The 17,240-nt window shown below is 44.0% G+C and overlaps 1 protein-coding gene across 1 annotated transcript in view; it reads right to left on the bottom strand.

Annotated features, from left to right (window-relative positions):
* svilb (supervillin b) overlaps positions 1-17,240 on the bottom strand; it is a gene marked incomplete at its 5' end in the record, with an annotated part of 38,015 nt that overhangs the window by 2,668 nt on the left and 18,107 nt on the right. The window contains 24 exons of the mRNA XM_080471103.1: positions 940-1,095; positions 1,861-1,982; positions 2,217-2,360; positions 2,755-2,910; positions 3,024-3,157; positions 3,244-3,451; positions 4,389-4,494; positions 4,613-4,764; positions 5,760-6,039; positions 6,293-6,440; positions 6,978-7,153; positions 8,020-8,165; positions 8,256-8,403; positions 8,733-8,869; positions 9,326-9,481; positions 9,710-9,882; positions 9,981-10,158; positions 10,242-10,322; positions 10,588-10,683; positions 10,882-11,029; positions 11,477-11,554; positions 13,036-13,092; positions 13,885-14,017; positions 16,214-16,709. Of these exons, the coding sequence (XP_080327229.1) occupies positions 940-1,095; positions 1,861-1,982; positions 2,217-2,360; positions 2,755-2,910; positions 3,024-3,157; positions 3,244-3,451; positions 4,389-4,494; positions 4,613-4,764; positions 5,760-6,039; positions 6,293-6,440; positions 6,978-7,153; positions 8,020-8,165; positions 8,256-8,403; positions 8,733-8,869; positions 9,326-9,481; positions 9,710-9,882; positions 9,981-10,158; positions 10,242-10,322; positions 10,588-10,683; positions 10,882-11,029; positions 11,477-11,554; positions 13,036-13,092; positions 13,885-14,017; positions 16,214-16,709 (3,809 nt within the window). The remainder of the gene's footprint in view (positions 1-939; positions 1,096-1,860; positions 1,983-2,216; positions 2,361-2,754; positions 2,911-3,023; positions 3,158-3,243; positions 3,452-4,388; positions 4,495-4,612; positions 4,765-5,759; positions 6,040-6,292; positions 6,441-6,977; positions 7,154-8,019; positions 8,166-8,255; positions 8,404-8,732; positions 8,870-9,325; positions 9,482-9,709; positions 9,883-9,980; positions 10,159-10,241; positions 10,323-10,587; positions 10,684-10,881; positions 11,030-11,476; positions 11,555-13,035; positions 13,093-13,884; positions 14,018-16,213; positions 16,710-17,240) is intronic.

The raw sequence follows: 17,240 nt of genomic DNA, 5'->3' as shown, positions 1-17,240 counted from the left end.
GCTCGAGATGCAGGATCGATTTCTCAGATCCAAATAAAGAACAAAGACAGTGTTACGTGTGCACGAGGGAGAGAGAGAGAGAGAGAGAGCGAGAGAGAGCGGATGAATCACGCAAGCGACTCTTCTTACCTGAATCCAGCTACAACTTGGTCTGTGAAATGAGAGTTAGATGGAGTTAGACGTATTACATGCCTGAGGAGGCCGGCTGACGATGTGTGTATTTTAAAGAAAACTCGATCATCTCGAATCACTTTTTGTGTGTTTCATGTAAATGGACACACTTTACATGATTTGTGACATTCAGCACACAGCTTTTAGTTTCACAGCTGTCTTTAAAAAAAAAAAAATTCTTTCTGTTTTCTATCTGTATATATGTTCGATCTCAGGTGACGGCAGGGTCCAACTATAAGCACTCACATTCACGCAAACAGGCAATTTAGAGACCTCAAATGTATGTTTTTGAACTGTGGGAGGAAAAAATAAATAAAAACCACGTGCGCATCGGAAGAACATGCAAACTCCACAAACAAAGGCCTCCGAGCCTGAACTCAAAGTGGGGATCCTGTCGCTGTGAGGCGACAGCGCTAACCACTACACCACCATGCACTTCTTTATCATTGATTTTCCCTGTTCTTTTCCCAGTTGTTTGTCTTTAATTCTTTTTCATGTTTTATAGAGATTTTGTGCAGCATTCCATTTCATAGTTGTTGTTTTTTTTTTCTATTTCAGTGTAACAAAGTTAGACTCAAACAGAACCTGGGGTGAAAATTTCTGTAAAAGTATGAAAAATCTGCGATTTTAAGCTGCGATCGGACTGATTTTTATTTGGAAATATTCCCCCGAAAATTCCCTTTTTATCCATGTATTCATTCACTCTTTTCCTGCCTAGATAAAAAATCAGACAAGGAAAGTCTGAAATACTCGGGCTCTGGCGCTGACCTCAAAGTCTGGGTCGGACAGGTAGATCTCCAGACGCAGCGGGTCGACGCCCTCCGGGAGCGGCCGGGTCGTCAGCTGATCCAGAGGGAAAGTGTGCTGACAGAGCCGCGCCAACACGTCCTCCACCAGGATGATCTGGTTACACACCTCCGCCTCCTGCGGCCACAACACGGAAACAGACGGGTGTTTTTAACAGTCTGCTATCGGAGTAACTCGTTTTTGTGGGCGATAACTGAACTTTTGACGATGACATTTAATCGTCTTATCAGTTTACTGCAGAGGTCTGCAACCTGCGGCTCTGGAGCCACATGTGGAATGGCTCCCTGAACCTTACATAAAATTATACCTAAATAAATAGGGGTTGTTTTTTTTGTTGTTATTTTCATTTTATTGATGCACACAAAGTCATTTTCAAAATGGCTTTTAAAAAAAGACATAACTAAAATGGCTAAAATGGAGAAAAATAACCAAAAGCACAAGAAATGTGTCAAAAAAAATGCTAAAACTGATTAAATTAAAACAAGCCTAAACTCACAAGGATTTCTAAACGGATAGAAAATTGGTGAAAAAGCAGAAAACTGTGCCAAAAAAATAGTGCCAAAACTGTTAAAACAGATAGAATGCTGAAAAAGAAAGTTGAAACATTTAAACTCAGGTACAAAAACAGCTAAAGACGTCACGGAACGTATCCTAAACTGTAATCAAAACCTCATAAATGCAACATAAGACACAGTTTATGCTCACATATCAAAACTATAAACTTTAAGAAGCTGCGTTTGCGTCATTGTAAAGGTTGAACGTGTGCTGTGGTGCCAGTAAAATTAGATTTGGTTCGAAATTGACAAAAACAGCTCTCGGTGGCAAACCTTAGTGTGTGTGTGTGTGTGTGTGTGTGTGTGTGTGTGTGTGTGTGTTGCTGACCCTCTCCGTGATCTCGGCCACGTCCTCTCGGTGCTCCCAGCTGGGGAACATGTTGGTGAAGGTGAGCGGCTCCAGACCGGCGTGGATCAGATACGACTTCTGGGGCTTCGTATCGTTTTTCTCTGCGGTTGAAGAGAAATCAGTACAGGAACTCTGAACTCATATCACGACATGCTATTGTTACTATACAACACATTCTCAGGCCTGATCTTTTTTTTTAGCCAAGGTGCAAGACTTGACTATATGGAATTTCCCTCCTTCACTAATAAAAAAAATCAGCTTTTCTCTTTTTTGTTTGCACTCCACTTTTTGAAACCTGCTGGACGGAGCCGTCGGCGCTCGTCGCTCCTCCTCACCTCTGCAGTACTGAAGCACGGTCTCCATCGCACACTTCCTGTCGGCGTCCCAGCGGATTCGAGCCGAGCCGGTGCTCTCGCTGTCCTGAGGCCACCAGCCCTGCCACAGGTAGACCTCGTGGAAGTTGTCCACCAGGAACAGAGCTGTGACAACGAGAGGGTGACATTTGACTTTTCGAGGCTGCCCACGTGTCACCTGCAGAAATCCATATGCCCTCGATAGTTTGTAAAATACTCCCAGTAAAGTCATTATAATGACTACTTTAATCTTTGATTTTTATCATGAATAATGATAGACAAAGCTTGTGTTACTGTTTTATTCTGTGGTAAAAACACGATAAAAATGGTAATTTAAAAAGGAAGAAAGAGAGTTAGAACCCACAGCTACAACTTAGCACCACCTGGCAGGGGAGGAATCTCCCATAGACAGACCCAAGCATCCACAGGGGTGTCAAACACATTTTAGTTCAGGGGCCAAAATTGAGGAAAATGGCCTTAAGGAAAGCCGCCGCAGAGTTTCTGTGTCCCGCGGCCTTACCGGGCTGCGATGCGTTGTACAGGTCTTCCTGCAGGAACGGCAGCGAGCTGACCAGGTCTGGAGCTCTGGACGGGTGGAAGAACTCATTCGCCACAAAATCTCCAGACGTGCTGCTCAGCTGGAAGAGCCGCGGGGTGAAGTTGAACTTTCCCGGGTCTGAAGACGGCAGGTAAGACGTTTCACTCAGAGACGACTGAAGACAATTCCGCCGCGTCACCTGGATCTGAGTTGGGGAAACGTTGAGGGAAAGTAAAATGTAAATAAAATACCTTGCAGCATGCAGTCGTAGGCCTTCCTGTCTTTCCTGCCCAGAGCCTCCCAGAAGCCCGGAGGCTCCATCCCCTCATCGCACTCATGGATGGTCACGTTGCTGCTGCTGTGGAGACCTGCTTCCAGAGGACACCTGGAGGCAGCACCAGAGACATCAAGTCAAACACGCGTGCACGAGCCCATTTCTGAACACCCATTGGTTCCTGTCTTGACACTGACTGTTCTTTGATCTTGTGCGCGGCCCTGTTTCCCACGCCGCGCGTGTGCAGCTGCGTCTTGCAGCCGTTCCACAGGTAGATGATGGCCTTGTTGACGTTGAGCAGGATCATGGAGGCTCTGGAGCGGAGGCTGCTGCAGTGACAGGCCACCTCCAGCAGGTGGCCCTCCGCTGGCACCTCGCCCCGCACGCAGTACAGACGCCATTCATCTGGACAGAGGAGCATCATCAGAGGCGTGTGTCAAAAATTCAATGGACACATTTTGTGTGCTCCTCACATATCAACTGAAAAGAAAACTGAAAACCTGTTTTAGTTTTTTAGTTTTTGAGATTTTGTGTTTTTGATCTGGGATGCAGATTGGGCAAATATTTGTTAAACATGGGGAAATACATAAAAGAAGCAAAAAAGGAAAATGTTTTCAGTCCAAAATAATACATTGGTGATAATTATTCCCACGAAACTTCACAGTCTGGGATTATCAACCACCGACAAATGCTGGAAATGTCAGATAGAAACAGGAACATTCGTATTTCAAGTTTACCAAACTATTCTGGGGGGAAGATTTCTTTTTGAAATCATTGGGAAGTAGGTTTAATTTGGAAATTCATGCTTCATCAAGAAGATGTCTACGAGGGGATCAAACAGAACTGCCTCATATAAATAAGTGTGATTTTACTGTCATAAAGGTGGGAACGATCATGGCTACGAGGACGAACCTTGGATTATGGAAAAGTCCATCAAAACACGGAGAGAAGCCACAAATAGCATCATATGTAGAAATAATGACACGGTGAACTTTTGGGGGTCGTGACGGCGTTTTCTTCTACACCATACTGCGTGTGAGCTTTCACTTTGCGAGGAAACACCCGCCTGATATGTTGGCGTTATTGTTTGAATCGTTCCTGCTGAATGTAAGGTAACTTTTAGTGGTACTTGTTCTGTTTTAGTGTGTTTCTTGTTGATTTTGTTTGAATAAATTCACATATAAATCTGAATTCCAATAAAAGAGAGATTGAAATATTTTGGTGGGACATCTGATTGTATTCGAATCTGAAGATGATAATAACAATGGGGAAAAAAATATATATATAACCCCCCCCCTCATATTTGAATGTCTTTAAACATTCATCGTGTCAGAATATTTACTCTGAGTGTTCTCCTCCTCCTCCTCTCGTTTGCCAGCGTGGACGATCATCCCTCCGTTAAAGCACTGCAAGAAACACGGAGGCTCCTTCCCTTGTTGCACTTGGAGCTGGAACACACAGGAGACGATGGGATATTTCTGTAATCAACTCCGGCCACAAGCGTGTCGGAACAACAAGAGGATAACAGGAGTGCCGCGATTCCGCCGTTTTTTTTTTTAAAAATACCTGCGCTCCTCGTTCCTCGTCCAGCTCCACCGTCATCAGAGCCGACGTCCCCTTCTCGCTGACCGTGGAGTGTCGACCCTGCCAGAAGAAGTAGCAGCATTTCTCCTTCCCCGGCCCGCTGCTCCTCGCCTCGGGGTTCAGCCTGCGACCAACTGAAACACACACACACACACACACACACACACACACACACACACACACACACACACACACACACACACACACACACACACACACACACACACACACACACACACACACACACACACACACACACACACACACACACACACACACACACACATTATGTTTCTATTAGTTGTAACTTTAAAGTTCAATAACATGGAATAAAACTGAGGTAAATAAGTGTTTCTGCAATTAACCTTTTTAAATTTGTGTAAAATACATTTCTTTGTTATCAGGTTTGAAAAAGGTGAATAAATCACTTGATTCAGCACCACATGATGATCAAATATCAGTAAAAACAAACCATGTAAACATATTGAAGACGGAAGCATTTCATGGGTTTTTTTTTAGGCTAAAATTAGCAAAGCTCATTCAGATGTAATTTCAGATGAAATGTTTTTGAATATCGTCTCTCGTTTCACTTTCTTCACTGCATGAATTTTTTTTGCAGTTAATATTTCAACACAATTACTTGCAACCAAAACTAAAGTTAAACATCGACACTGCTTCTCGAGGCAGGGTCGTGTCGTTGTGATGGGCACAAAGTCATCATGCATTTCAATAAATGTACTTTATGTTGGGTGGGTTCGGCCCAAGTGGCTTTTGAGTGTGACACAAAAAGATTGAGATTATCACACAAAAATTGGACAAAAACCTTGGAAAATTGGAACCTGCAGTGCAATACCAAGCACCACCTCCAGGGGGCACTGACCTGATACTATGTTATTATATTGTACATTGCACCTTTTAAACTCTTGTTACATTCTTTTTATTGCCTATATTCTCTATTTTCATATTTTTATCCTATTGTGGGTGATATATTTTATCTATTTTATCTATATTTTTCATTCTGGGTGATATATGTCCACACGAGCCAGCATGAAGTTCCGCCCACCTCAGCCAAGAGTAATGAGTGAATAGGAAAACATAAACATAAACACGAGTATTCATAAAGACTAACCTGAAGTGCTGACCATGTACTTCCACTTCACCACGTAAGCGTCGCCCTCGTGGAACTGGCCGATGCTCTGGCGCGGCAGGCGGCTGTAATCAAACTCCAGAATGTGCCAAACGTCCACGGACGCCGTGGTGATCTCCTGCGTCCTCATGTGGTCTTCAGTCTCCACCGGGCCGTGGCCGCGGCCGATGCTCACGCCTTCCAGTATGGTAGCGATGGAGGACTGGAGGACAGGTAGCATCAGGGTGGCGTCGTACGGGCGGCACTCTCGTCCTGGAGCCTCCTGGGGGAACGACCACGGGTGGAGTTTATGATCTGTGGTGAGATCTACTTGGAGAGACTCTCTGCACCATCATCATAAAGACTTCTACTCTGTAATTCTAGTTTTGGTCCCAGTGTGTAATTGTTGGTGGCAACATTAAGTGAGACAGCAAATAAGCAGATGGTCGCATAAAAAAGACATAAGAAGCTCCTTTAATGACTGTGACCTGTGTATTAAAGTAACTATCCTCCCGAAGCGAGTTGTGGATTCGTACCTTCTGTTCACGTACAGGCTCCACAACTTCTTTCGGCGTTGGTGACTTTGCTTCGGTCCAATCCACGAATTTCTCCTTGAACAGGATGGTCTCATTGTGCTCTGTCAGTCTGCCAAACACGGCCCAGTCTGGACGGCCCAGGCCCTTCCTGGAGGGGAGACGCAGGAAAACAGCAGATTTCAAGGTTGTGATCAGTCACATAAACTGTGAGGACATCTGTAAAGTCAGCTTCATCCTCTTCCTCGTGAGATGGTTGTGGAAACTGATCCATTTAACCTCACATCTCTTTATCGCGGACAAAGACAGAGGAGAATGCGGTTTATTCTCAGTGATCACTGCTTACATCAGCGGTGAAAAATGCACGGCCTGCCAGAGTCCGATCCGGCTGGCAAGGTGAAAATTGAAAGAAATTATGACATTACTGCAATATATGTATTCTACCACTAAGGGCGCAGTTTAGTTAGTGCGTATCTCATAATAATTTTAAATTGCTGGATTGGATTTTATTCTGGAGCTTTTATTACTGGTTTAACACTTTTTCAAGCACCAATGAAGTAACACAGATTAGAGCACTGAATACAAAAAGAAAAGGGTGACGGAGGAAACTGATGGGGAAGAATACACGTATCGCAATCCAAAGACCTTACAAGTGAATACAAAACCAAATGTGCGTCTTCCCACCCACCTGGGTATGAGTGTGTTGCAGCCCCCCGGGTCCAGCGGGTTGATGTCGCAGCAGGTGTAGTCGAAGGTCCCGTTCCACAGGTGCTTGGCGAGCTGAAAGGCCACTTTCCTCTGGGCCAGAGTCACCTCTTTACCGTGCCACACGTAGACCTCGCTGCCAAAGTCGAACACCAGCACCTGCAGCAGACAACGGAAACGCTCCATCTGCAAGTGACCTGACGCGATATGATCACGTGAAAACCACCAAACTAGACCTGGATTGTAAATCCTCACGTCTGTCTCATATAAAAACACTGAGGTGTCCTATCGGTATGACAGATGGCAGAAGTCCTACCACTTAAATTCAGTAGCTGCACGGAGTTTTCCACGACTTCGCTCCGGTGTCCTGAACACATTTGGTTTTGGAGCACAGATGGACGTAGGAGGTGCGTTATGACACCTGCTGTGGCTAAGCAACAAATTAAATCCAGCTCGAAGCACACAAAGTCTGAGGAAGAGCTCAAATGTACTTATTTTTTTTACTCTGATCTTGGTGTTTTGAATTATAGTCAGCTATCACAAGAATTCATTACTGGAAGTACGAAGCATTCTGCTGCTTCCAACGTGATAAGTCTTTACACTTTTCTTTGTTGCTCCAGGCTTAAATTACTTTGCGAATACTATGAATGCAATTTTTTTCTTTTTTTCAAGTTGCTGCATTGCATGCTGTTCTGAAATTAGACTACAATGATCATAAAATTCAAATTCATCTGAAACAGAACCGAGCTGGAAAACATTAGGGTTGGGATGACTTATGTAGGTAAATAACAAAGTTCAGAACTGAGCAGTGAAGCTCGAAAATTGACTTTAACAACTGCAGAATTCCTTACACAAGAAGAGAACATGGTATTAACACAGTGATCCATATGTTTGTGGCACAACGAGACATCAGCCTCTCTGTAAAACAAACATGGAAGCCAAAAACATACTTCGCCTGAACAGTTATTAGGCCGTTATTAGGTGCAATGCATCATCATGGAGCGTCACCATCATGGTCCACTCACCTCCTTGGATGTGAGCAGAGAGCAGCGGGGGACCTTCCCCCACTCGTCATCGTCAGGCACCAGTTTATCGTCCAGCAGTCTGAAGATGCAGTTGGTTTCCACGATGGCGTTCTCAAACTGCTCGTCTTCCTCTGGCGGACCCGCCGCTGCAGCGCACCAAGACATAGATATGCCATCGTCAGCACACGTCTGTCACAGAGTCCGTTCCACATGACGTTTCGGAGCTGATATCTTACATTGGTAAGCCATCTGTCCTCCCAGGACCGTCCAGAACTGCTGAACATCCGCAGCCGGTGTGTTTCCTCCTTCTTCGATGGTCTTCACCTGGCTCGCCCTGCAGCCCATGTCCTTCTTTGTCTGGAGGTAAGTAGCCAAATCCATTGCCTGAAGGCAAAAAAAAATAAAAACTCTGTCAACAACAATGAATTCCAGAACAACTTGAGCAGCAACTTTGTTTTTCTGCATAAAACACAATAGAAATGACTAAACAGACAAAAAACAAGGAGGTGGAGTAATTAAGCAAATGTTTATCAGGAGATGTCTAGACAGATCTCCTCAGGGGACAACTGAAGAGGCTGAAAGCATGTGTCTGATCAGGAGAACAGATGGGGATGAGCCAGAGAATGGAAATGAGAAGCCGAGTCACCAATGAATCATGTTTATTCAAATGGCAGCATTGCAACAGTGGCGAATCGAAATCGAATATTACTCACTTTGGCCCTCTCGATCACGTTTGAGAACTCCCCGATCCAAACGAAGCAGTGGTCCGGGGTGACCAGCAGGAAACAGTCGCCGCCGTTCAGAGACGACGCTCTGGGCTCCACCAGCCGGGTCTGAACGTGACGGCGACCTGCACACATTCAAGTCACTTCTATTATTCCGTCAAACCATCCACATTCTGGTATTTATGAAATGACAGTAGCGTTGATTTATTATAAACTCAACAATTTACAACAATGTGGCCGATCAAGGTCATTTAAAATAAAGCCAATCTGAATGAAAGCAACAATATTGGCGGTTTAAAACATGATATCTGGTTTGTTTATGCAACGCTGAGCTCCAAGTGTAAAAACAGCCATTTGCTGTTCTCTGGACATTCATGGGTCAAATTCGCTTGGCTCTCCGAGCCGACATTTTTTATAATCTCCAACTGGTTGCCTGGCAACTGCTCCTTGTCAAGAAAAGACCCCCAAATATAGAAGCACTCCTCTACGATGCACATTTGATTTGATGAAGCCAAAAAAAAAAAGAGGGCATTATTGCCGTCTGTTCCGAGCCACTGCGACTGGAGTACGTCTCACTTCACCTTTGATTTGCATCAGCATGAGGTTCTTATAGGGCACGGCGCTGTTGTTCGACGTCTGCTCCGACACGTTGACGCTGCGCAGACTCACGCTGCTGAAGTTTTCTTTACTCGCCAGACCTGCCAGAGCGGCCTCGGAGTACTCCGAGGTTTTGTTCGCTGGAGGGAAAAACAAACACTATTAAAGCGGGAGAGCGGCAGGGGGGCATAAAAAAAACTTAAACGCTTCATTAAAATCTTAATTCTCATCGTCAACGCTGCTATTAAAGTTGGCCACGCGGGGCAGCGGGCTACTTTGTAGGTTTTTACAGAACAAAGAAAGAGACTGAAGTGGATTTGAGTTGAAGGCCACAGTAGGTGAAGTCATGTTTCCTTCGTCTTACGTACTCTTCTCAGCCTTCATCCTCGTGCTCTCCAGCTGCGCCACGTTGAGCCTCTGCTCCGTGTACTCATGTCGGATGTCCTCCCGGGCCGCCAGCATCTTCAGAGGGTTTCTGGACGCCTGCACGTTCCTGGACGGACGAACCGACCGCTTGTGCTGCACCATGGCGGAGGCCAGCCTGGACCGGAAGGAAGACAGAAACCAGGAAATCATAATGAAGGGGCTGGAGGGTTTCATACGCCGCAGTGTCAGGAGGCTGTTTGTGTTTGTACTTACTTGGGACCTTGAGAGCCGAAGATGGTGTCGAAGTCGTCGTTGATCTCGATCCTGGTGGGCATGCGCGGAAATTCAGCCACGCGCCTGTAGAACTTGGAGAAGATCTCGTCGTCCAACTTCATCACTTCCTTCACCGCCTTCTCAGTCACTGTGATGGTGGTCTCCTGCAACCCTGCCACTGGAAGAGGCATTTTAACAAGATGAAGGAGAGGAAGATGAAGGGCTGAGTGATGGAGCTTTAGGCAGGGTAGGCGGACACACCTTTGCTGTTCAGACGACCCAAGAAGGTCTCTAACTTATCCAGTTTCTTATCCGATTCCATTTCTGGTTTGGCCTCAATCTCTGCAGAAGAAAAAAAGGTATAAATTAAAAAAAATAATTGGGGTCCTTAAATGAATCTATGCTTCTTTAAATCACATTTATGCATTATTTGGCCCAGTTAGAGTTTGCTGAATTCAGTGCATTATAAATGCTGTTTATCTACATCTCAATCTGCAGAACTGTTCTCAATAACTAAACACAGACTGAAACATGGATAAAGTGGATACACAAAACCTCACAAGCTGTTTCTGTAGCTGTGGCTACAGTGATGACAAATCCGTCTCACCCTCTTGTGGTTTGTTGACAGCCGGCGTGCTGCTCTTGAGTTTGGTGGAAACTGGCGACAGGATGGGACTGATAACCGAGGAGGAGGCTGCCAGGCCTGTGGACACAAGTTCATGTGGCAAATTAGCCAACGCTGCTGAGGGATACATTTCTATCTGCTCCATTTTATTATTATTTTTTTACACTTTAGGAGAATAACCGGCTTTACTTCCTACAAAATATATCTAGAAATCTAAATATAATGTTGCCTGGCAGACTATTTCACATGATAATACATGGCAATGCCAATACCAACCTTTCTTGACCATACGTGCAGCCACGGTGTATTGGGTGGAGTCATTGGCGGCTCCTTTGCCCTTTGTCTTCCACGCATCTTCCCGGGTTGAAATCATCTGCTTTCTCTCCTCGATGGTCATCTGGGCCTCGTTCTCCTCCTCCGTCTTCTGGACAGACACGAAAACGAAAAAAAGAAAAAAAAAATCAAACAAAAAATGAAATCATGAAAGACGATGATGGGGTGAAGAGCGAGTCTCACATGCAAAGCAATGAACTCTGCACAATGAGGTCAACTGTCAACTTATTTCATTTATATCAGACTCATTTTAATCAAGTCAGAATCTGCAGAGCCAACGACGGCGCTCTCAGAGTCTCATACAGCATTGATATGACTTCATGTCACTGCGCCGCTCCCTCAGGAGCAATTATCCATGTAGTAACAGCATCAAACCAAGCAGATATAAAAAGATAAGATTCATCCAAGCATGTTAAGTGCACACTTTGCTCCACAGTGGAAGTATTCAGGTTGACATCAGCCCGCCACACGGGGTAGAAAGAAAGTTAAGACTCCAGTGCATGCCGCCCATCCGAGCGTGCTGGGTGCAGGTCCTTACCTGACCGTGATGCTCAATGTACTGACACTTTTGGCCGAGGGGGATGGGAGGAGAATAGGTGGAGGAGAAGACAGGTTCCTGAGGATGCAGAGTGGGGACGGAGAAATGGAGGAAATGGATGGAAAAGGAGGAAATGGAGAGGAAAACAGAGGACATGCGGATGAAGGGAAGCACGGGATGGATGCAAGAAGAGAAACCCAAGACCAGAAATTGAGGATGTGATCTGAGTGTTGTTGGAGATATTCCTACAGCCCGGTTCAAGACTTTAATATCACTTTAAAGATCATTTCATGCACATTACAAACACACACTCTTGCAAAATGGCTTAAAACGGACAATAACCACACATATTTCACCATTTCTAGATTCAAAAGGACTTCTCTGCACAGGCTTTAAAAACCCAAAAGAAAAGCACTGCACAATGAGTTATTTATATAAGTGAACATTCAATGTGACATACTAGACTTTTGGGGTTTAAACTATCGATACGGTTACTTGCTGTAGTTTTATGTGTGCAGCGAGTCATGCATGAATCTTTTACACTAACAGTATCAAAAATGACCACCTGTCCAATAAAATATTAAATTCCACTGTAAACTCTGTAGAAAACACAATTCTGAGCCTAAATGTATTTTATGAAGATACATGCAGGAGGTATATACCAATTATTCATATTTGAGTTAAAATTGCATGTTAACGATGACCTAAATATATGGTTATTGAAACTGTTTGTACGGTTAGATCAAGGGTGTCAAACTCATTAAAAGAAGGGGTAATTACCTTCCTTGTTGTGGTGCTGAGTATAAGTTTGAAAAAGTCTCTGTTTTTGCAAAACCAAACAAAAAAAATGCTACAATTTCAACATAAAGATAATTTTAATGATATTTTCTGGCGCATTATGCAGTGAAACGTTGAAAAAAAAGAAAATTCCTATAAGCATTGCATTAGGAAGAACGCTTTCATGGCAGCACTAGTGATACCTCAGCATGGGTGCTATGTTCACTACTATTAAGAAAACTATATAAAAAAGTCGATGGCTTCTTTGGAATTTTCATAATTTGCTTGGTCGTTTCCTTGATTGGAGCCTCTTGCGGGGCCAGTTTTGGTCCATGGGCTTTATGTTTGACACCCCTTGTTTAGGCACTAAATTAAAAATGTGCACGCAAATGGTCTTTTTTTTTTAAGTTATATTATAGCGAGCAACATGCTATAATAACTGAGGAGTTAATTTATAACCTTAAAGATATAATATGTATTTTTCTACCCTTTAAACAGCAGAAACTCTCAACCCCTTACTAACTTCTGCTATACAAAAAGTCAACCATTATGACATTGAAATGAAATAATTTGAAAGGCCTGACGGGTTTAAACAATACAGCAGTTACCAGGAAAGAAAGACAAAAAAATTTATGTTTTTGTAAATCTCTCCAACCACAATCCCAGCGCGACACACATTCAAACACATTCAGAAGAAGCGAAAAAACATCCTCATACGAGACTGATTGGACAGCGCAGGTCCCACACACAAAGCCGATTGGTTGACTGCAAACGTGTCTTACCCACAGCTGCTCAGACACAGACACAGCAGAGCAGTCCTGAACGACCACCCCTTCCTCCTGAGGGGTTAAACACAGGGGAAGTACTTGGTCAGAGTGAGAGGGAGAGGGGAGCGACCATTGTTCCTAATGGGCCTCGGGGTGAGGTGGGGTGGGGGTAGGGGTAGATGGTGGGGGGGGGGGGGCTGCCTGAAGGATTACCATCCAGGCCTAAACAGGCAGTTTCACCCCCACAGAATACTAATGCGAGCTGGATGAGCTGCAGGAAACAAGTCTTTTCAAAGTGTCCAAAAATAGTGAAATTGGAGAATTCTCTGCGCATATGAATTTTTCTCAATATCTTCAAGATGCATATAATTAACAGACGATCTCGCAAGGTGGTGATGATATTGTAGACGAGGAGAATTAGAAGCGGCAGAGATAATTCTGTATTTACAGTGAAGGTGGGCTCGACGCTGCACTGACCTGGACCGATGGGCCCAAAACAACAGACAGACAAAAGGGAACGAAGTGAAAGGAAGCTCTTAACTGGAAGGGTCGAGGAAAAGGAGCTGGCATGGTAACCACTGAGGAGAGGGGCTAAAATGTGACACTGTTGTGTGTCACATTACATCTAGGGTACAAGAGCGGAGCATCTGTGGAAAATTATGAACTAGAAAAGCTCAAAATGGATCTACCATCTATTGTTTTGTCCATTATTCATGACGGCCGTGACTCACTAGCAGCTCTGCAGAGGTTTCAGAAATTCGTAGTTTCACGTAGTGCTTAGGTACAACACAAACTTGCGGGACTGTCAGATTTAATAAATCTAGATGACACAACCGGGTTCGTCATATTAGTGTAAAGACGGACCTTCCTCTGGCAGGTCTGCTCCGTCTCCCATTGCTGAGGCGGCTGCTGGGTGGAGGCCACTTTCACCACCTCCTGTTTCTTGTTGATCCTGTTCCTCCAATCCTCCTCGCCGCTCTTCTTCAGCAGCGCCACTCTGATATGAGGCAAGAAAAAAAAACAACATGCAACTGAAGTCTGAGTTTTGAGGTGTAACATCTCATTTCCTAAATACGAAGGATGAAGCAATCGCATACGCACAAGCATTGAGTAAGTGACCCCGCAGATATACTGTCCAGCTTTCTGACCCCGTCACCATGACAAGAGACCGAAAAGATACAATCAATAGAGTAATAACTGACACATCAGTCATGATCGAAAACTGAAATATGGTAGTTAGACACAGCAACAGGATGTTTTAATTCAAGGGTGTCAAACTAATTTTAGCTCAGGGGCCACAAACTGCCTAGTAGGCTGGATCGATAAAATAATGCTATAATAACCTTTAAATTTAACCTTTAAAGTTTTTCTTTGTTGTGGCACAAAAATATCTGTGATGAAAATCAAACAATTGCTTCTGAGAATGACTACAATCTCAACATAAAACCAATTTCAACGAAAACTTTATAGCGTCATTATGGGCTTAGCCAATCCCAGTCAAGGTAGGCCCTCCTTTTGACCCACGAACAATTATGCAGCTCTGCACATGGCACCACGAGAGGAAGTACTTCCTCCTCTTCCCAAGATGGGCATGTGTGGGCGGAGCCAGCCCAGCTCGCACAGACACAGCAGATTCTGAATGCAGCTCATGTGATCCAATGTTTAAATAGATGAAAAACTAAAGAAGACGATTTGGGGCAATAGACGTTGATGATATTTGACAATATGACCCCTTTAAGCATGTTTTTTCATCGCAGCATCACTGATATCTTAACGTGCATCTAAGTGTTGTGTTGTGTGCGCGACTCTTAACAAATTTGTTAAATCAATGTTTTCTTTGATCTTTTTACAATTTCCTTGGATTGGTCAGAAGGGAGCCTCAGAGTACTTTACACTGTCGATCGCATTCAGCCATTCACACAATGGAAGGCATTGTGGGTGCAGTGTCTTGCTCAGGGACACTTTGGCACGTGGACAGGAGGAAATGGGAATCAAACCTGCAACCTTCCAATTGGGAGACGACTGCTCGCCCAACCGAGCCATGCCAACCTGGAATCTTTTTCTCACAATCTCTCTATTTCTAATGACCAGAAACTGTTTTCTCAGACTCTCCGTTGAGATTTATGGGTATTTAGTAAACCGATTAAATCACCTCAAAATGCTCCTCAACAACACAAATGTTAGGTGGATACGTTCAATTGGCCCTTTATTTCCTCTGTAATGTCCATCTTGGCATTGACAGGACATTGTCTTTGTCACTTCATGTTTATAATGAATCTGCTTACGTGTTTTCTATCCAATGTAACCAAAGTAATTGGATACAGATAAATAGCTATTATGCAAAGGGTTTAATGAATTTATGAATGAAACGTACATGAAATCAATAGCTTGTTGTTTCAAGGTCAGATTTTTGAATTTATAGGCGTTGTCGATATTTCTACAAAGGTCGTAGGGAGAAAAAAAATCCTTGAAGGGTGAAAAAGTAGGTCAGAGTTTTCAGCTTCGCAGTCTCCGAACGTGATTGTTCAAACTGGCCCGAGCACTGAGGGGTAAAGTAAAGTATGTCATCATCTCCGCTTCTTGAATGTGGACGGGGCCTGAAATTAGGGCATCAATAGGAATCTGCTGATCCTCAGAGGACGTCAGGGGTCCCCACAGCGCTCTGTTTGTTACCGCCATGATGTTAAAAATGGATCTGCGTCACGTGCACGTCGAAGTGAAGGACGGGCAGCAACTGAGGAGCTTTTCTGTCAGAAAAGGATTTTTTTCTCAAGAAGCAGACATCGATGTGGGAGTCTTACCTTACATGTTTGTTTTAAAGCACTGACGATCCAAGATTTGTGAATGAAATCGAAGTGAATGTGGACCAAAAGAGTATTTTAGTCACTTATTTGCAGAGTATACGTCATGAAAATGGTCGATATTTTCAGAAAACCAAACAATTATTACCCAAAATGACTACAATCTCAACTTAAAGCAGATTTTAATGAAACCTTCTGGTGCAAAACATAGAGAAATGTCCAATAAACTTGTCCGAGCTGTTGCGTTATGGGTGTTTTTACAAAGTCACCGTGACAGCATGCCTTTGAGGCTAATTTAATACCTTTAAACCTTTAACGATGAGCTGTAACCTTTAATACAACAACACCATTAACTCTCCACATTCTCTTTGAGTGGTTGAATGATCACTCACCTCTCTTTAATGGACATCTGTTTGGAGGACATGCTGTCAGACAGTTGGTCTCCGGACCCAGACTCCGTCGGGGACAGCAGATCTCCAGAGTGGATGCTGTGTCTGCTGAAGTCCTCGGTACAGTCCAGGGGCAGGGACTGGGACTTCACCAGCGCCTGGGGGAAGCACTGAGGCTTGGGCGGTGGCTGCGGAGGCACCGGGGCCTTGGGCTGGATCTGGGGGGCCGTCTGCGGGTACGGCTTGGGCAGAGGCTGAATGAATCCCTGAGGCTTGGCTTGGGTTTGTGGGGAATGGGTGAAAGGTTTGGGGTACGTTGGTGGGGGCTGGGAGTACGAAGACGGCTTGGGTTGGGTTGGAGGAGGCTGCTGTGTGAAGGGTTTAGGAAGAGTCTGAGGAGGCTGGATGACAGGCGGCTGGTTACTGGGAACGTGGGACACAGTCCGCGACGATACTTTAGCTATGAGCGGTTTCAGTGGTGCAGGATGATACGCCAAGTCTGGAAAGAAAAGTAACCGATTAATCAGCTTTTGCCATATTGAACCTGATGAGAGTAATTATACTGGTGAGTCTTTGCCATATAGTTTTCCTTTTTAGTCAAGTCATTCAAAAAGCTGTTATCAAAACCTTCAGATTTAAAAAAAAAGAAAGAAAAAAAAAGGCCTCTGGAGTGTTGAAAAGTTCTCTTAAACCTCTATCGAGAACACATTAGAAAGGTTAAAAGTGGAAAAAGAAATCTGATCTAAAGACTATTTAAGATGATTTAAAGGTTTAAACCTTTTCCAGTCACAAAAGTAAAACATTAACACCATGAAGTGATCACAAAATCTGTAAAATAAACAAAATGTCACAATTTTCATTATTTATCACTTAAAGCTATGTATGAATTAGACATATCACTCTCTAGACCTCAGTAAGACATTATGAAATCATATTAACTACTGTTCTAATGTTATTTGCAACTAAACTTGATAACAAGTTGTGAAATATGATCCCTGGCCTGATAAAGGGTTGAAGTAATGTCATTCTT

Source organism: Lipophrys pholis (assembly GCF_963383615.2).
Source record: "Lipophrys pholis genome assembly, chromosome: 1".
Taxonomy (NCBI): domain Eukaryota; kingdom Metazoa; phylum Chordata; class Actinopteri; order Blenniiformes; family Blenniidae; genus Lipophrys; species Lipophrys pholis.
Note: the sequence above shows the minus strand (reverse complement) of the source record. Positions and strands in the feature narration are given on the sequence as shown.